General features: G+C 41.7%; 2 protein-coding genes across 4 annotated transcripts; one reads left to right on the top strand and one right to left on the bottom strand.

Moving 5' to 3' along the window:
• Nucleotides 1-1,213: 1,213 nt before the first annotated feature.
• LOC139568692 (endothelial zinc finger protein induced by tumor necrosis factor alpha-like) lies at nt 1,214-10,294 on the top strand. The gene is made up of 2 exons (XM_071390710.1): nt 1,214-1,471; nt 8,920-10,294. Exons 1-2 carry the CDS (start codon nt 1,315-1,317, stop codon nt 9,936-9,938), a joined length of 1,176 nt encoding a protein of 391 aa, XP_071246811.1. The 5' UTR covers nt 1,214-1,314; the 3' UTR covers nt 9,939-10,294.
• Nucleotides 10,295-12,780: 2,486 nt separating this feature from the next.
• On the bottom strand, nt 12,781-16,511 carry LOC139568694 (putative nuclease HARBI1). 3 transcript variants are annotated; one of them, XM_071390714.1, is made up of 10 exons: nt 15,744-16,509; nt 15,480-15,656; nt 15,328-15,389; nt 15,159-15,245; nt 14,788-15,071; nt 14,673-14,708; nt 14,020-14,574; nt 13,835-13,950; nt 13,627-13,738; nt 12,781-13,532 (listed from the first exon to the last, which is right to left on the bottom strand). In XM_071390714.1, exons 7-10 carry the CDS (start codon nt 14,489-14,491, stop codon nt 13,162-13,164), a joined length of 1,071 nt encoding a protein of 356 aa, XP_071246815.1. In that variant the 5' UTR covers nt 14,492-14,574; nt 14,673-14,708; nt 14,788-15,071; nt 15,159-15,245; nt 15,328-15,389; nt 15,480-15,656; nt 15,744-16,509; the 3' UTR covers nt 12,781-13,161. The 3 variants fall into 3 exon arrangements, with proteins under 3 accessions (XP_071246815.1, XP_071246816.1, XP_071246814.1); XM_071390715.1 differs by having other exon boundaries at nt 14,020-14,961; nt 15,030-15,071; nt 15,744-16,511; XM_071390713.1 differs by having other exon boundaries at nt 14,020-15,071; nt 15,744-16,511.
• Between the last annotated feature and the right edge of the window lie 4,354 nt (nt 16,512-20,865).

Below are 20,865 nucleotides of genomic sequence, written 5' to 3' on the forward strand. Positions count from 1 at the left end.
CCTAATGTAACCTGTTTTATAACAGCAGCTCCACTAACTGCTCCAAACAGACTCCACAGCTGATCACCTCACTCTGTCTTTGGACCCAGAGCCCACACATATTAAAGAGGAACAGGAGGAACTCAGGACCAGTCAGGAGAAAGAGCAGCTTCAATGGCTGGAGGTAGATATCACAGAGTTCATATTCACTGCTTCCTGTGTGAAAAGTGAATGTGATGTTACGAAACCAATATCTAGCCTACTGATGATTTGGCTCCACTCGTTATATCTAGGGGTATGCGACTAGGTGATGAATGTACAGTATGTTCCTGGCAGCCAGCAACCTTACCTTAGGTCCAGGGATAGCTCAGTCAGGACTCCCATGTTAGGCCAGTCCAAACAGATGATTATTTATTCAGATGGTGCCAAAACATAATATATACAAAAAGGAAAAAAATACAAAAAGGCATGCCAAAAGCGGTAATACAAAACAAACCAAGGCAGGCTGAGAGGCTTCCTGCCACCTCTCTCACACTAGGTCACAATCCTCTTGATGGCTTGACTGGTGAGTTTGAACAAAAATAAAGCTAGATCATAGCAAGTGTTTCTGGACTTTTACTGTGGTCAAATAGCTTAATGGACACTATACGGTACAAATATTGCACTGTACAGACAAAAATATTGATTGTGTCTCCAAAAAAACATGGTGCAATCTACACCGTAGAGTCCCTAGAATACAACACATGTAAATTGAACAAATAGCTAGGTCATAGCAACTGTTGCTGGACTTTTACTGTGGTCAAATAGATTTGTGTATGGCCCCCGGACACCATATGGAACAAATATTGCACTGTACAGAACAAATAATGATTGTATGTCCATAAAACCATGTTCCAGTTTACTCACTAAAGTCCCTAGAATATGAAAACAGGTGAGTTTGAAAAAAAAAATGCGAGGTCATAGCATTTAATAACTGCATTCTCTGGTTTAATGCACGCTTTCACATCAGTCCCAAGCCGTTGCAGCTGTCAGGAGTCACCTGTATTACAATGTGTTGTCTTTCAGTTCATGCAAGAAATGATCATCCAAGATCACCCTTTTACTAATTGAAACTTCCCCACATTAATTATCTATTTCCATCGTCACAGGTCTGTAGTGAAACTCCATCCACATGGGGGGGCTGTGATGTTTTTATGGGTTCCCCACCCACTGATACAAACAGAAGAAGACAATACGGAAGTAAAACGGGGAGCGGGTTTGTTTTGTTTGTGGCAACCATTCTTTCCTTGTGAACGAAGGGAATACTAGCTGAAAATACAACCCTGTCGACTGAAAATGTCTAAATTACAGTTGTTGCATGTGTTTTTGAATGAACGTTTAACGGCGGCTGCTGTGGAGATTTTCGGAGCAGTTGAGAAAACGGTAACGGAATACCAGGAGGAGAATTGTCGTCTACGGAGACTACTGCGGATAACACCGGACATAAAACAATGTAAAATAGCTCGTATCATTTAGATCTATTCTGCCGTACAATTGCAAACAGCAGTAACTACACTTTTGGTCAACATTTTGTTGAGACCCAAATCAAGCTTTGTAGTATATGTTTTATCTTGTTACAAAGTGTCCTGGTTAAATTATTTTCTGTTAAAGAGAAACTGGAGTTTCCAATTTGCAATAACTATCGTTAGTTGTTCAGGGAAGGGTGCAATTGCGTCCCGCAATTCGGGGCGTTTCTGCATCTGTAGGAATCTTGCTTCGTTCCTGCAACGCCATTGTTTACAGACAGCTCGTTGCTGACGCTTCCATAGCCAGGCGTCCTTGATAAACCAAATCTAAACAATTCGGATTCACCATAAAGGTTTCCAGTCAAGAAGCATATTTAGTATATCTACGAACAATACTGACTATTAGACGTATTGAATGTGCTCTTCCGTTTAAAAAAAAGTGTATCTAGGGTATCCCATTCTAGACCAAACAGTCACGCGAGAGTAAATTACAATGTAATCTCCCACTTCTACAGGTGCTGGATAAAAAGCTGTTTTAAACGCATATTTGTTAGCGAAGGACACATTCAACACATCAAATTGTAATTATTGTTAAATGCCTCTGTTGACTGTAAAAGTTTTTGGGGTGAAACCAAATAGTTTAGATTTGGTTGATCAGGGACGCCAGGGTACCAGACACTTCCACAACAAACTGTAAACAATGGCATGTCATGGGAGGATGCAACAGAAACCCCTCTTTATACTTCTATTGGCCATTTTTTAAGTGCCACTGATGTGTTGCTCTTGGAGGTGTTCTTCCTGACTGATTCCACGTTTGGTTAATGATGTTTGTCCCTCATGAGACACTCTAGACTCGAAAGCCTATTTCACTACTTCAAAATCCCCAGAATGAATCTAAGATAACTAAAGAAATCTGTAATAAATGTTGATGTTTTTGCAGAGGATGTTTTACATGTAGGTAAGGTGTTTGGGCAGTATTTCTCAAGTTAAAAAAATGTGCGACGTTTTGTCTTATGTAGGTAAACAAAGTCGGGCAGCGGGGCAGGTCTGTCTCACTGTCTGTACTATTGGATAGAGCGCAATCACCGCAGCTGTTCATCCCATGTTAGTGGGAAAATGTACATCGTCAAATATAAACTCAACCTTCATTTATCCCGTTGTGACGCACGGATGTTCCAAACTCAGTTTTAGACCAGACTGACTTTATGACTAAAATTATCCTATTTACACGAGCTGTTTTGGACTCATCGTTTTCAACGTGATTCCTTGCTTTTAAAGGCAATCTCTCTTTAAGCTAGGACTCTGGTACACAGGCGGGAGCAGTACAGTTTGTGGCGGTAATGCACCATAAAGTTGGATGTAACCGCCGATAAACCCCACAGAAGATGACGAGGCGGGGTGACAACACTAGCTAGCTAGTGCACTGATAGACCTTCACCCCCACCTGTCGGGCACTGCTTTCCCGCAGTTCTGGTAATGACAGCGAGGGCAGGCAGCGGGAGTGAAGGACACTGCGAGCAAGGAGGACTCTGGTACACAGGAGACGGGGGCGACACCAGTAGCTAGCTAAGACACCGGTAGATAGTGTCCTTCACCCCGGAAAACCTCAGATAATACTTTTATTTTCCCTTTATCACATATTTGAATCGCATAGACAATCAGGGGAAATCCAGTATATCAAAAGTGGGGGGGGGGCGTTCATGCAGAAACCAATGGGACGCTTTGGGGGGGCGTTCATGAAGGAACCACATGCAGGAACCCTACGAGTTGTGCTCCGCAATCACACACTATTGGTTCAGAGTGCAGTAACTTCACTTACTGCTCTTTGCCTTGTTTTTTTTTATTTAGATGATGAACTACAAAATCCAAGTAAAGGAACGGAGATTTTTCACTAAGAGCTTAAAAAACATGCGACAATAACAAGCCTATCCTCTCATATTATTGAACATGCAACTACTGTAATGAAGCAGAGAATGGAATACATCATTTTCAATCATTTGCCAAAATGCAATTTGCGGGAAAACACTCTTCTAAAAGACGCACCTGATAAGAACAGATTCATGTGACCGAGATTAACATTTTCATTAGAAATTTGGAGGAAAATGTAAATATGCAACAACTAGGACTAGGATTGTGACTTTGTCATCTTGACAACGAAAGAAAGTTGATATAAAAACCAGTAGAACATGAGAGAAAGGCTGTGAAACGTTTTGCTTAGTTAGCTGCTTTTTGCACCTCTTGCCCACTGCTCTCTGTAGCCTGCCTAGCAACTAGTCTCGGCTCACTGACAGCCATTAATTGACATAAGAAAGCGACTTTTTAACTCTAACTCACTGTACATTAATATTTTCGGCTAAATAACAATTCCCGTCGACCAAGACACTGTGCCTGTTTTTAGACCGATTTTGTGAAATTCGGACACCAATTTAATTCCACAGAAATATGCAAGTTAACCGATAGACTGATAAGCATGACGGTCAAATGTATTTTCAGTGACTAATGGTAAACTTTTATTAACATCCCTACTGCAGTTACTGTGGTTTGCCTTGCTATTCTACCGGGCTCCGAGTTCAGGCCATCCTGATCATAATCACGCACACACCATAATATTGGCAGTGATCCAGAATAAACATACCACAGTCCTGGGCAACAATTACGATAGAACTGCAAATACCCATAAATGGTAAGAAAGATAAAACAAAATATGTAAGAGCTAGCTAAGATAAAGCAAATGACAAGAGTTATAATGATAGTTATACAATGTGAAATATTTATTAAGTAAACATTCTCCGTGATGAAATATTTCTTATGGTGAAAAAAGTATTGAGGGTTACTTAAATAGAACATTCAAAACGTGAAAACATAACTACATAAAACCGTTAAATACAGTTGGAATGTAAACTCAGCAAAAAAAGAAACTGTCTTTCAAAGATCATTCGTAAAAATCCAAATAACTTCACAGATCTTCATTGTAAAGGGTTTAAACACTGTTTCCCATGCTTGTTCAATGAACCATAAACAATTCATGCACCTGTGGAATGTCATTACGACACTAACAGCTTACGGACGGTAGACAATTAAGATCACAGTTATGAAAACTTAGGACACTAGAGGCCTTTCTACTGACTATGAAAACACCACAAGAAAGATGCCCAGGGTCCCTGCTCATCTGCGTGAACATGCCTTAGGCATGCTGCAAGGAGGCATGAGGACTGCAGATGTGACCAGGGCAATAAATTGCAATGTCCGTACTGTGAGACGCCTATGACAGCGCTACAGGGAGACGGGACGAACAGCTGATCGCCCTCGCAGTGGCAGACCACGTGTAACAACACCTGCACAGGATCGGTACATCCGAACATCACACCTGCGGGACAGGTACAGGATGGCAACAACAACTGCCCGAGTTACACCAGGAACGCACAATCCCTCCATCAGTGCTCAGACTGTCCGCAATAGGCTGAGAGAGGCTTGACTGAGGGCTTGTAGGCCAGTTGTAAGGCAGGTCCTCACCAGACATCACCGGCAACAACGTCGCCTATGGGCACAAACCTACCGTCGCTGGACCAGACAGGACTGGCAAGAAGTGCTCTTTACTGACGAGTCGCGGTTTTGTCTCACCAGGGGTGATGGTATGATTTGCGTTTATCGTCGAAGGAATGAGCGTTACAACGAGGCCTATACTCTGGAGCGCGATCGATTTGGAGGTGGAGGTCCGTCATGGTCTGGGGCGGTGTGTCATAGCATCATCGAACTGAGCTTGTTGTCATTGCAGGCAATCTCAACGCTGTGCGTTGCAGGGAAGACATCCTCCTCCCTCATGTGGTACCCTTCCTGCAGGCTGATCCTGACATGACCCTCCAGCATGACAATGCCAACAGCCATACTGCTCGTTCTGTGCGTGATTTCCTGCAAGACAGGAATGTCAGTGTTCTGCCATGGCCAGCGAATAGCCCGGATCTCAATGGCACGTCTGGGACCTGTTGGATCAGAGGGTGAGGGCTAGGCCCATTCCCCCCCAGAAATGTCCAGGAACTTGCAGGTGCCTTGGTGGAAGAGAGGGATAACATCTCACAGCAAGAACTGGCAAGTCTGGTGCAGTCCATGAGGAGGAGATACACTGCAGTACTTAATGCAGCTGGTGGCCACACCAGATACTGATGGTTACTTTTTATTTTGACCCCCCCCCCCTTTGTTCAGCGACACATTCCATTTCTGATAGTCACATGTCTGTGGAACTTGTTCAGTTTATGTCTGTTGTTGAATCTTTTTATGTTCATACAAATATTTACACATGTTAAGTTTGCTGAAAATAAATGCAGTTGACAGTGAGAGGATGTTTCTTTTTTTGCTGAGTTTACATACATGTTGACATGAATCCCATCATGACTCACTGACTGTTTGTTTGTCATGAATTTAGTTGGTATCCAAAGATTTATTCCCAAAATGTATATTAGCCTAGTCTATAAAAAAATGTGTGAGTTTAGTTAGAGCTCTCAAACTCTTTCCATCAAAAAGAAAAACAACAAAAAAGTTGGTTCAACCCATTTAGATTGTAGATACTGCACCTTGCTTTTGCATTACCCATACAGTTGTTTAAGGTCATACAAAAGGCAGAGTGCAGTATCAGCATAGGGGTCAGATCAGTGGTCAGGGTTGATCTGCAGAAAAAATGAATTCATAATAAGATAGTCCATCAATGCATTACCACTTACATTGCCTTCAGAAAGTATTCACACCCCTGGACTTTTTCCACATTTTCTTGTTACAAATTGGGATTCAAATTAATATAATTGTAATTTTTCAAAGATCTACAGTGGATGAAAAATTCTAACATTTTTTTAAAAGATAAAAATGGAACTAATATATCTTCATTAGATAAGTATTCAACCCCCTGAGTTAATACATGTTAGAATCACCTTTGGCAGCGATTACAGCTGAGTCTTTTTTTGGTAAACACCTGGATTGTACAATATTATTTGCTCGTTATACTTTTTAAAACTCCTCAAGCTCTGTCAAGTTGGTTGTTGATCATCGCTAGATGGCCATTTTCAAGTCTTGTCATAGATTTTCAAGCTGGTTTAAATCAAAACTGTAACTAGTCCACTCAGGAACATTCAATGTCAACTTGGTTAGCAACTCCAGTGTATATTTGGCCTTGAGTTTTAGGTTAAAGGTGAATTTGTCTTTAGAAGGCAGACTGAAGCAGGTTTTCCTCTAGGATTTTGCCTGTGCTCAGCTGTTCATTTATTTTTATCGTAAAAAAAACTCCCTAGTCCTTGCCGAAGAAGAGCATATCCATAACATGATGCAGCCACCACCATCCTTGAAAATAATGTATGAAGAGTGGTACTCGGTGATGTGATGGATTTGCCCCAAACATACAGTGCCTTCAGAGAGTATTGATATATTCTCACCCATCTACACACAATACCCCATAATGACAAAGTGAAAACATGTTTTTACACATTTTTGCCAATTTATTGAGGTATTCACACCCCTTTACTATGATGCTCCAAATTTGAGATCAGGTGCATCCAATTCTCTTTGATCATTCTTGCGCTACGACTACAACTTGATTGGAGTGCACCTGTGGCCAATTAAATTGTTTGGACGTGATTAAGAAAGAAACACACCTGTCTATATAAGGTACCACAGTTGACAGTGTATGTCAGAGCAGAAACTACCATGAAGTCCAAGGAACTGTCTGTAGAGTGCTGAGATGTGATGAGGCATATAGCTGGCGAAGGGTATAAAACAATTTCTAGGGTGTTGAAAGTTTCCAAGCGCATAGTGGTCTCCATTGGGAAATTGAAAAAATATGGAACTACCCAGACTCTGCCTAGAGCTGGCCGTCTGACCAAACTGGGCAAGAAGGACCTTGGTCAGAGAGGTGACCAAGATCCCAGTAACCCTGATAGAACTACAGAGTTCCTTGGCAAAGATAGGAGAACCTGCCAGAAGGACAACAGTCTCTATTGCACTTCACCAATCTGGGCTTTATGAGAGGGTGGCCAGAAGGACGCCACTCCTGAGAGCATAAGGCAAAATATTCTGTGGTTTGATCAGGCAGAATTGTTACTCTTTGGCCTAAATGCAAAGCACTATGTCTGGAGGAAACCAGGCACAGCTCATCACCTGTCTAACACCAACCCTACCGTGAGGCATGGTGATGGCAGCATCATGCTTTGGGGATGCTTTTCAGTAAAAGGGACTGGGAGACTGGTGTGGATAGAGGGAACAGTGAATGGAGCCAAATACAGGCAAATACTAGATGAGAACATGCTTCAGCGTGCAAATGACCTTTGACTGGGGCCCAAGATTTACATTCCAATAGGACAATGACCCAAAGCATACAGCCAAAGCATTTCTGTAATGGATTCAGAATAAAAATGTAAAAGTAATTGAGTGGCCCAGCCAAAGCTCAAACTTGAATCCCATTGAAATTCTGTGGAAAGACTTGAAGATTGCTGTTCACTGCCACTCCATATCTAATTTAACAGAGCTTGAGACTATCTGCAAGGAAGAATGGGAGAAAATTCACAAATCCAAAGCTGATATAGAATGTTCTGACATACCCAAGACGACTCAAAGCTGTAATCGCTGCCAAAAGAGCTTCTACAAAGTATTGACTCGGGTGTGAATACTTATGTAAATGAGATTTCATTTTTAATAAATAATGTCTAAACATGTTTTCACTTTGTCATTATGAGTTATTGTGTGTAGATGGGTGAGATTCTTATTTATTTAATCCATTTACAATTCAGGCTGTAACATAAAATTTGTAAAAAGTCAAGGGGTGTGAATACTTAATTAAGGGACTGTATCTACCTACACCATATTTGGCCTGGTAGCAAAAAAACTCCAGGCATTTTTCTCAGTTTCACTGTTTGTGTAGTTAGTCCTCTTTGCCTTTGTAGGGCAGTATACATATCTAGTTAAAACTCGACTTGATGTTCAGTATCTTCTCTTTCAAGTCGAAACACAGCTTGCCCATAATGTTTGCACTGCAGTGACAAATCAGGGATATAGCTTGAAAAATGTACCTCAATCCAGGGATGGAAGGTATCGTTGATAATGATATAATTAGAAGATTGAAATGCTGCTTGCTAATGCTAAACCAGCCCATTGGATTCCACAACCCTTTCGGCAGCTACTCACCCAAACACTAGGTGCCACCTTTTCATGGAATCCAATGGCCTGCTTTAGCATTAGCGAGCCTTTATAGAACAGTTTTGTATGTATCTTCTACTGTGCATGATTTAAAAGTTGTCTGTCATGAAAAACTTATTGAAATAGCATTTTGCTTGGTATGTGCACTCAGGTATGTCTAAAGGCTGTAGATCTATATATCATAGAGATGTATCATTCAGTTGTATCATTCAGTTCTATTTCATTCTGTGGTATACAAATAACCTCTGCACCTTCCCTCCAGACTCCTTGCAGCTCTCTCTCGCTGTTTCTGAAGAGAATGTTCCCCTTGAGCAGCAACACTTTGAGCAGGAGTGGAGGCCCAGTCTGGGGCAGGAGGACCCAGAGCCCACACAGATTAAACAAGAACATCAGGAACTCAAGGCCAGTAAGGAGGAAGAGCAGCTTCAAGGGCAGGAAGCTGAAATCATCGAGTTCAAATTACCTCATCTTTATTTGAAAAGTGATTGTGATCAGGAAAACCCTCTTCATTCCTTGACTCTTCCCCAAACCCAGACGGTGGAGAACAGAGACAGTGCCACTAAACCAGTGAATCTCACACCTTTTGTCACTGTTACCCACCTGAAGAGTCTTGACATTCCCTGTGACCCTCCAGATAATCAAAACAATGTCTACAGCCACAGCTCAGCTGTAAGCAGTGACCCAGTAGGACTTGACAGCAGCCCACCATTGGATCCCAACCCATCAATGGGGGAACACTGTTCCAAACCCAGCACCACGTCTAGAAAAACTCACCATTGCTGTGACTGTGGTGAAACGTTTGCTCTGAAAGCTGACCTGCAGGGGCATGTGACTCTCGCTAAGAAGAGACCCAGTGAATGCCACCTCTGTCAAAAACGCTGCAACTCCACCTGTAAATTGAAGGCCCATGTCAGACTCTGTCATGCGGAGAAACCCTCCACCTGCCCCTTTTGTGGAAAGACCTTCAAACTCAAAGGAGATCTGTCCAGACATATGAGGATTCACACAGGAGAGAAACCATTTAGCTGTGGAGACTGTGGTAAGAGTTTCAATCAGAAGGGACACCTAACTGAACATATAAGGACTCACACAGGAGAGAAACCATTTAGCTGTGGTGACTGTGGGAAAAGTTTCATTCAGAAGGGGGACCTAAGGAGGCATGTACTGACTCACACTGGAGAGAAACCATTTAGCTGTGGTGACTGTGGGAAAAGCTTCAATCGGAAGGGGAACCTGAACTTGCACATACTGACTCACACAGGAGAGAACGTTCACAAATAAAGAAACAAGTTAAAAAAAAACAGAATGAAAAATCAAGGAGGAAACGAATTAGGACAAAGACCTCTTGTCTGAAGATGGACAACACTTTGGAAAAGCAAAGCAACTCTGGATCATTCATTCTCTGGGTTTCAGATAAATAGATGTCATGAATTTACCTTTGTAAAATGTTCTATGTAAAAATACGTTTGATTTGACCTAACACTACAGAGTAGTTTAAAACTCATGGTCTGCTGTTCAGAGTCTCTTGATGTATTCACTTCATTATAAACAGGAATTCCTGGTCGTTTGTTTTAGGAATGTCTGGAAAATAGTCTGACAGATGTTATTGACATAAAGAAATGTATACTCCAATAAAATGTGTACTTGCATTTGTTCAATATCAATTTTCATCAATGTTGTATTAATGCTGCTCATTTATGATAATGATTTAATCTTGCATATATATATTTTTAAATACTGTTATTGTTCATACAGTGTCTATGGTAGGAAACTACAGACTGATATATGGTACGTTTTGTGTTTCCCTTCCTCATGGATATGAGTAGGATTTGTGGAGCCATTGGAGGGTAAACTGATCCTAGACCTGTATGTCTAAGGGCAATGTCTGGACCTTTATAGCCAAGGACTGTGGCCATACCCCTCTTTGTTGTCTGTTCCCCCAGAATCACTACATCACCAAACATAGCACAATCTGCAGCACTACCTGGAGATACTGTCCTCAGACATTGAAAATCTTGTGCTCGATTCTATCGTATCACTGAAGAGCCGTGGTATAGCGCAATTTCAATTTAAAGGTAATTTCCGATTGAGTCGACATATGCCGTTTTTTCTTACTGTGAATGCTTTCACGCGACGGCAGCAACATTGCCTTTAAATGTCAGTCGCGATTGAGTCGAGCCCCTAATTCCATAGGCCTATACCAAGATTCTGATCCCTTTCATGCACAGACCGAAATCTCACTAATTTACAATGCCTGCTTCTTCGTATATCTGAAAGGGGTAGGTGGTAAAAAACAATGACAAATAAAATACACTTAAAGACCTAGGGCTCTAGTCAATCCATATCACGGAAATGTAGCATTACAGCGTTACTTCAATTTAAAAGACTATGTTAGCGGAGACTGCATTCTTGGTAAACGCTGTTTTTGTTGGGCTCAATCAGAAATTACCTTAACATTTCTACCGCGATACAGATTGAATAGAACCCCTAGTCATGATTCCTGCATTTTCACAGACCACGTAATCAAACTACAGGTATCAGGTCTGTGTGAAGGGTTCTCTGCGTTTCAGCAGGTAACTTCGTTAACGCTTCCATTGATTAACACCTCCCGAATTTGAAATGCAAACAGCCCGCCGTGGTTTAAAAACACCTCCCTGCCCCCAACCCTCCCAATTTGTCAGTTACCCGCTGATATGTATAAAATGGGTAGAACTGCAAGAAAGTGTTAAATAGGGGTCTGTATGAAAGGGGGTCATATAAATTATTATAATTATTTTTACAGGTAATATACATCTTCTGTCTGAAATGAGTATAGTAGTGATAAGCTAAACCAAGACACATTTATATGGTAAGATTCAGTAATACTTGCAACTCAACAGTAAAGGTGCTGATGATGATGGTGGGGAGTCATGTGATGCTACGAAGAAAGGTGCTTGTCTGAAAGGAGCCTCCCGATATAACACTCCCAATTTCTTCAAAGTTCGATAGAATAGTCAATTTAGTATAATTGTTTTTGAGGGGAAAGTTACAATTGAAGTCAGACGTTTACATACACCTTAGCCAAATACATTTAAACTCCGTTTTTCACAATTCCTGACATTTAATCCTAGTAAAAATTCCCAGTTTTAGGTCAGTTAGGATCACCACTTTATTTTAAGAATGTGAAATGTCAGAATAATAGCAGAGAGAATTATTCATTTCAGCTTTTATTTATTTCATCACATTCTCAGTGGGTCAGAAGTTTACATACACTCAATTAGAATTTGGTAGCATTGCCTTTAAATTGTTTAACTTGGGTCAAATGTTTTGGGTAGCCTTCCACAAGCTTCCCACAATAAGTTGGGTGAATTCTGGCCCCTTCCTCCTGACAGAGCTGGGGCCTGTTGCACAAAACTAGGATAAGGGATTAAGCCAGGATATCTTGGTGATCCTGGCTCAATTGATCCGTAATCCGGTTGCACTAAAGATGGATAGGGGGCAGGAGGATATGTTATGGTATAAATTACCATGGAGATTTATTCTGTGGAGCTAGCCTGCTCCAGACCAGGCTAAATTCCAGGATCTATTTAATCTCATCCCTAATGTCAGTCAGCAGTCACCACAAATGGAAACCAATAGTTATTTCACTGCTCACTATACATTGTTATCACATATAACTAGACCCACTGTTATTATTTAAACGTTTGTGATCATTAATTTCAATGATTTTGGATAAAAAATGATTTTTAGATGATGTTGCTATCATTAGATAATTTACAGTTTCCCATAGACTATAAGGCTATATATAAAATGATAGAATATTAGGGCCACAGAGGGGAAAAAAACACAAGTCATAATATTGTAACCAGTTGTTTTAAAGGAGGACAGTTGTTAAAATGACAGATGTGGGGCATTTCGTGAAATTGTACTTCAGTATGGTTTCATAAACAAAGACATGCTGATGTGCCAGAATATTAAGTATCACATTGTCATAAGTATCAAAACTGTAAAAACAATATGTAGCTTTTCTGCAGAAAGAACCAGCCTCATAAATTTATGACTTTATCCTTTTTCTTCAGTGTGGCCCTAGTACTCTGTCATATAAACAAATACACATTCCATATGAATATAAAAACACAATGTGTAACATTATGTTCCTTTATTGAATAAGGACAAAACAAAGCAGGTAAACCATCAGCTCCTTTCGAAACTGAAGTCACAGTGACTCTACAAGATGGAAAGCACAGAATCCAAGCATATTATACAAAATGATACATACACATTCAAAGGTCTGTATATAACACACCCTGCATGTCTGCACACTAAAATAAATGCAGGACAAATCCATACACATCAACTGAACAGACAAATGAATGGATGCAGTAGCCTCCCTGCAGCCTTGTATTACACACAGTATACCGCACAAACATCATAAGAGGCCAAATTCGTCAAAAAACGAACCCAAAAAAACCCAAATTCCTCTGCCACCGCAGGACATATTTAACCAAAATTGAAAGCACACATACTAACTAAAATAATTCAACACATATTGGTCCCTCAGCAGCCGACCACTGTCGTCATCAGGGAAGATTGCCGGATTGTCCCAGTCCATGGCTGGTGGCACTCTGGGGGCCCTCTCCTTCCTCAGGCAGGCCACATTGTGGAGGACAGCACAAGCCACAGTAATATCACATGCCCTAACAGGGCTGACCCTTAATTTGTGAAGGCAGTGAAAGCGTGCCTTCAGGAGGCCAAAGGTCATTTCAACTCTGGCCCTGGTCCTGGCATGGGCATGGTTGTAGGCCTGCTGTGCTTCCTGGGGGTCTGTGAAAGGTGTCAGGAGAAAAGGCTGGCAGCCATACCCCCTGTCTCCCAGCAACACACCAGAGAATTCACCTGTCAACACAAAATCTCATCATTACTACCTCATAAACACAGTGATATTCTTGACACAGCCATGATGGTTATAAATAGGGGTTGTGTGGCTTACCTTGTGATAGGCACTGATAGATTTCAGAGGCCCGAAAGATTCTGGAGTCATGGACTGAGCCAGGCCATTTTGCCACAACATTGCTGATCACACAGTCAGCATTGCAGACCATCTGAAATCATAAGATGAGGAATATTACACCAATCAATGCACATCACTGGCAATGCAGAGTGTTCGTCAATGGACAATATCAAAAAGTTATGTTCACCTGAACATTAATGCTGTGAAAGGATTTCCTATTCACAAAATCGGCCTCATGGGCACCTGAGGGGGCTTTTATCCTTATGTGTGTGCAGTCCACTGCACCAATGACATTGGGGAAACCTGTCACACAAAGTAATGAGTATCCTACTATGTGTTAACAGTTGTCCTGTAATTTGTAGATCCTCTTACCTGCAATCCTATAGAACTCCTCTTTGATGTCACAGAGTCTTCTGTGGCCAGGGAAGGAGATGAAGACATCTGCTAATGCTTTGATAGCCAGACACACACTCCTTATTGTGCGGCAAATTGTGGCCTTGTTCAGCTGTTCTGCATCCCCCACTGAGTCCAGGAAGGCTCCACTAGCAAAAAAGCGCAAGGCCACACAAACCATTTGCTCCACACTCAGTGCATGGCTCCGTGCAGTGCGGTGCTTAATCCTGGGACCCAGTAGTCTGCATAGATACCTGATGCCATCTGCAGAAAACCTGTATCTTTCATATAGATGGTCATCAGGGAAGGCCAGTGGGTCCAACCGGTCCCTGAAGACCCTTTCTCGCCTGAAGGCTCTCCTCAGCACAAGTGCTTCTTCATCCACCACATCTCGCACGAATGGGCATGCCATTGTCAGAGCAGAAAGGAACACACAATTTTGGGCCTTCATATAGGCTAGTGGCCACACCTGGTGCTGGGGGGGTGGGCAAAAGAGGGCGATGCCTTATAACGATGACTTGGTTGTACTGATTGCTGGGAAAATAAAAAAAACCTTAGAAAGATGCCACCGTCCTGTGTGCTCACAATAAGAGCTCATATGTCATGGCTCACTTGACTTTACGAGAATATACCTAATTTTTATTTTGAGCTGTGTCATCTTCTTGGAGCTGGGGGAGGAAAGAAAAATAATGATTAATACATTTGTGTTACAGTTAGCATACAGTGTACATTGAAGGCATATCTCACCTCCCTCTCAAGTTTTTTTATTTCAAGGTCCAGTTTCCTAATTGTCCTCTTTTTTATTTCGGACTCCAGTGCAAGATTTTCCATCTTTTTCTTCTTGTACTGAATGTTTATGTCTGCCAGTTCTATTTGGCGCCGGAGGTGGTTGCCATACAACTTTCTGATAGCTTGTGAGCTCTGTGAACACAATACAATTAGCGCAGCTGGAATTTGGCAGGATGTGGTGTCCTTTTATTAATACGCACTATGTTGCCAGGCTGGTTTTCCCACTGTATAGCATCTGGGTCCTGTAAAAGAAATTAGATTTTTTGATTTTGATGAGGACTCCTCACCATTGTAGAGTAAATAGTACTTTCACAGTCTTAACATGATACCTCATGCCTTCTGGAATCCAGAGAGATGGTCTCCTCCTCATCATCGTCTCCATCATGTGCTGTTGCTGCTGCACTGGGGCCTTCACCCTATCACATTTAATCGGATTCATATTGAAGCTAGTAGACAAGACATGCCAGGCCTACAGTATGCCTTTGATGGAGTACTCACTGGATCAGCATCGTCTGGTGCTTGTGCTGGTGGCTCTAACAGGAACACAGTGCTGCCAGACACTGCAAGGCAATAGGTAAACCAAAGTCAGACAGTCCAAATTGATTCAATATGAATGTGGTTGTATCCCATGTAGAGATGGAAGGACATACCTTGAATGAAGCGGGTGGCATCTTGGGAGGAACCTATGCTCGTCTCTTTCCCCCCAGGGATCCCCTCTAAGACGGGCCTGCCTTTATTTAGCTCCAAGGCCATGTCCTCTGCTGGGGTAAGGTCAGCCTTTGGTGACCCACCACCCGTGCCTTGTCTGTGGGTATTCTTTTTCACTGCTAAAACAGTACAGACAATGTGTGAGCAGGCACCTTCTGGGTACAATATATGCTTGTGCTTTGTTAAATATTAGTCAGGGACCATACCATTCTGCAGAATGTTCTTGTATTTGATTTTGACCTGCTGCCATGTTCGTTTTGGCCCGTTCATGTTTAATCTACACACACACACACACACATTTAATGGAGTCACACTGCAAAAAATTACTTGGTATTTTTGTCTTGTTTTCAGTAAAAATATCAAAAAATTTATCATAGCTTTATACAGTGTGATGGAGTTACTTTACACAATTTCACTCATATCTGCAGTGCATTTCAATTAAAAATTTAACCGTTTCATAATTACAGTACAACTGCATTTTTGGAGATGTGAATTAAATATTTGAATTGTAATTGTGATGTTTCAGCGGAGCGGTGAGTGTGTAATTGTGCACTACTTACGCATTCAGGCGGTCTGCAATACTTTGCCACGCTTTTTCTCTTTGCTTTATCACTGTGGCGGTGTTGCCTTTCTTCTTAATTATATCTTTTACCTCCTCGTATGCCTCCATGAGGATTTGTGCTTCCGACGGGGAAAAGTACGCGGCTCTAGTTGCCATGGTAAATCAGTTAATCTGTGATCTGTGGCGGGGTCTATTTGAGTGAGCCGTGAGCGCGCACCTATCCAGGATTGGTTTCACCTGGCTTAATGAATCCGTGTCTGCTCATCCTGGCTTGGTCTTTGTGCAACCAATTAAGCCTGGACGCACATGTTTTGGCTTCATTGAGCTCAGCTGAGTCATTTATCCCGGATGTCTTAATTCTACTTTTGTGCAACAGGCCCCTGGTGTAACTGAGTCAGGTTTGTCGGCCTCCTTGCTCGCACACGCTTTTTCAGTTCTGCCCACATATTTTCTATAGATTTGAGGTCAAGGCTTTGTGATGGCCACTCCAACACCTTGACTTTGTTGTCTTTAAGTCATTTTGGAAATTGCTTTATTTTGATTTTCCCATGATGTCAAGCAAAGAGGCACTGAGTTTGAAGGTAGGCTTTGAAATACATCCACAGGTACACTTCCAATTGACTGAAATTATGTCAATTAGCCTATCAGAAGCTTCTAAAGCCATGACATCATTTTCTGGAATTTTCCAAGCTGTTTAAAGGCACAGTCAACTTAGTGTATGTAAACTTCTGACCCACTTGGAATTGTGATACAGTGAATTATAAATGAAATAATCTGTCTGTAAACAATTGTTGGAAAAATGACTTGTGTCATGCACAAAGTAGATGTCCTAACCGACTTTCCAAAACTATAGTTTGTTTACAAGAAATTTGTGGAGTGGTTGAAAAACGAGGTTGAAAAACTCCAACGTAAGTGTATGTAAACTTCCGACTTCAACTGTACTTTTAGTTGTTTATCTAAGTTTTTCAACAATGTCTGCATTGAATTCAGCTTCAACACGTACACGTAGCACGATCCCTTGTGCAGAGGCTAACAGGGCTAGCTCTGTTGCTAGCACTTTAGCAAGCATGACGTTGACAGGGCAGAACATAGAACCCAGCTCGTTGTCGGCCTTGCAATCATCCCTACAGAAGGCCATGGAAGAAATGGGTAGAGTCAGCACTATTCTTGATTCGGATGTTTCTCAGGTCAAGCAATCTCAGATGGATATGCAAGAACATTTATCGGTCATATTACAGAGGCTAGATGAGGCAGAGGGTCAGATATCAACGCTGGAGGATGACCAAACTGTATTAGTATCTCCACAGAAGGGTGCAAGCTAACCGAGACAGGGCGCCTCAATTTATGACTTTTAGGGGTCAAGGAGGGTCTGGAGGATTGCAAGCAGAGGGAATGTGTGAGACGAATTATCTCGGAGGCTCTGGGGGTTGATCTGGACGAATCTGAGCTTCAACGAGTCCACGGTTCTCTAGCACCAATACCACGCGAGAATCGGGTAGCCTAGTGGTTAGAGCGTTGGGCCAGTAACCGGAAGGTTTCAAATCCCGGAGCTGACAATCCTCGAACTGACAAGGTAAAAATCCACCGTTCTGCCCCTGAACAAGGCTGTTAACCCACTGTTCCCCGATAGACTGTCATTGTAAATAAGAATTTGTTCTTAACTGACTTGCCTAGTTAAATAAAGGTAAAAAAATCTGCAGCCTAGACCGATCATCATCTGCTTTCTCAGGGATCTGGCGAGAGAGAGAGCTGGCCAATGCGAAGGGAATGTATCGGGAGAAGAGAGAGGTGACATGTAAGGGCTTCAAGCTCTGATTCTTTCCCGATATGACCAAGGATATGGCGGATAAAAGGAGGCTTTTTACCTTAACAAGGAAGAGGCTAGGGTGACCGCTTTTAAGTGATATAGCTTTTATTCAAGAAATGAATTTGGTTAATTCACAGGCTGCTAAATTGAAAAGGGATTGGGTTGGGCAGATATTTCATAGCTCATTTTCAAGCAAAAAACATGGTGTTGCAATTTTGTCATGTTAAAACAACGTAACGACAAGGAGGAAAGAATGATTTGTGTTGAGGCTCTGGTAAACGGTAATAAGGCTAATATGTGTAATATTTATGCACCAAACAAGGAGGATCCTAGGTTAAGGTTAATAAGGTCATGGGAGAAATCATTGGTGGCAATACAGTGGTAGCGGGAGACTTTAACCAGGTTCAAGATGGTATTCTTGATGAAACGACTTATTCTAAAACTGTACCAAGGGACAGAGCAGTGATACACCTATGAATGAGGGATCTGGGTCTGTGTAGATATATGGAGACTTGTCAATCCTAGAGAGAGAGGAATATATGTTTTATTCACATAACCATTAATATCATTCCAGGAGAGATTACTTCCCAACTTCCAAGAGTATGACTAAAGAGGTGATAGGTTGTAAAATAAGGGTTATTGCTTTGACAGGCCACGCAACAGTGGAATTACGTATAGCAGTTGAGGCTGATATGGCTAAGAATAGCACTAGATGGAGGATTAATACGTCCTTATTCCAAGGCGAAACATTTCATCTTTCACTCAATGAAGATCTCAAGTGTTTTTTTTCAAACAAATATTGGTTCCATTGATAAACTGAGTACGGTGTGGGAGGCCTCTGAAGCTTATGTTCGGGGCAAGACAATAGCACACACCAGTAGAAAGAAAAGGGAAGATGGAGAAAGAGTTGAAAAACTAGAGTCTCGAAATTAAAGAGTTGGAAAAATAGTCATCCAAGAAAAACACTGAGTCACTATTGAAACAAGTCTGTGATCTGAAATTTCATTCACATGACCCCAGATCAAATAAAGGATTTGGATTCTCCTATACTACAATCTGAGATAAGAACAGCCATCACCTCAATGAAGTCTGGAAAGTCACCAGGATTAGACGGCTTCCCGGTTGAGTATTATAAGAGGGATAATGACGTATTAGCTCTTATATTAACACTGGTGTACATAGAAGCTCTGGAACTGGAGCAGCTACCTGACACTTTTAATAAGGCACTCATTTCATTAATTCTCAAGAAGGATAGAGACCCCACTGACCCAGGTTCGGAGTTGATTGTGAGGTGCCTTCCAAAGTACTAGTCATGAGGCTGGAGAAGGTTTAACCTCATATTACTCACACGGATCAGGTGGGATTTGTAAAAAGTAGAACCTCCACAGACAATCTTAGATGTTTGCTTCACCTCATGTGGCTGAGTCAAAACGAGGATACTCAGGTGGCAGCCCTTTCACTAGATGCGGCGAAGGCATTCGATAGGGTGGAGTGGGGCTTTTTGACATATGCCCTTATAAAGTTTGGCTTTGGCCCTGGATTTATCAAGTGGGTTAAGGTATTATACTCCAGTCCAAGAGCAGCAGTCCTCACAAATGGTAGGATCTCTTCATTTTTTAAAATTTGTTAACGGGAACCCAGCAGGGCAGTCCTCTCTCACCTCTCCTTTTTACTCTATTTCTGGAGCCCTTGGCAGCAGCAATCAGAGCTGATTCAGGAATCAAAGGAGTGATGGGAGGTGCCAGAGAGCATGAGCTGTTTTTATATGCTGACGACATATTGTTACTTATTAGGGAACCGGCTGCATCAATCCCTTTGGTTTTGAACACAATTGACTTGTTCTCACATATATCTGGTTATAAGATTAATTGGCAGAAGTCAGAGGCTATGCCTGTATCCAAATGATGTCCTCCTGTTGCAATTACTTAATTTCAGTTCAAATGGGTGCCATCAGGGATGAAATACCTGGGTATAAGACTGAGCAATGAACTACAGAATATCATGCAAATTAATATGATGCCACTACTTTAAAAAAAACTAGAATAACATTGATAAATTAAGGTTGTTTAATCTTACTTCATGAGGCAAAATAAATACTGTTAAAATGGTTGTGGCACCAGTTTAATGATTGTGTCCATGATGCTCCCTGTGACCATTTCTCCCTTACTATTTAAGCAGTACAATCAAATGATTAAGGATTATCTTTGGGATGAGAAAAAAGTTATATGCTCCAAGGGATAAAGGAGGACTAGCATTACCCAATGTAGAACTATACAACATATCATTTGAAGTACCCAAATTGGCCAGACACTGAGGCAATTATGATTCCCATTTGGGATGGACTCAGATTGATTCAGACAATAACATTGAAGTCTACGCTGACTCGGTGAGCGTGTTTATAAGGAAGTGTATAGGAGATGTTGTACCTACTGTGACTATTAAAACCTTCCTTATCCAGAAACCGTGGATTGATGGCAGCATTCGTGCAAAACTGAAAGCCCGTACCACCACATTTAATCATGACAAGGCGACTGGAAACATGGCCGAATACAAACAGTGTAGTTATTCCCTCCATAAGGCAATCAATCAAGCAAAGTGGCAGTATAGAGACAAAGTGGAGTCGCAATTCAACGGCTCAAACACAAGATGTATGTGGCATACAATCACGGATTACAAAAAGAAAACCAGCCCGACGCGGACATCGACGTCTTGCTCCCAGACAAATTAAACAACTTCTTTACGCGCTTTGAGGACAATGCAGTGCCACTGACACGGGCCCTAAAAATTGTCAAAGACTCCAGCTACCCTAGTTATAGACTGTTCTCTCTGCTACCGTACGGCAAGCGGTACCGGAGCGCCAAGTCTAGGCTTCTAAACAGCTTCTTCACCCAAACCATAAGATCCCTGAATATCTAATCAAATGGCTACCCAGACTATTTGCATTGCCCCCCCCCCCCTC

This window comes from Salvelinus alpinus, chromosome 2 (genome assembly GCF_045679555.1).
Source record: "Salvelinus alpinus chromosome 2, SLU_Salpinus.1, whole genome shotgun sequence".
Classification (NCBI taxonomy): domain Eukaryota; kingdom Metazoa; phylum Chordata; class Actinopteri; order Salmoniformes; family Salmonidae; genus Salvelinus; species Salvelinus alpinus.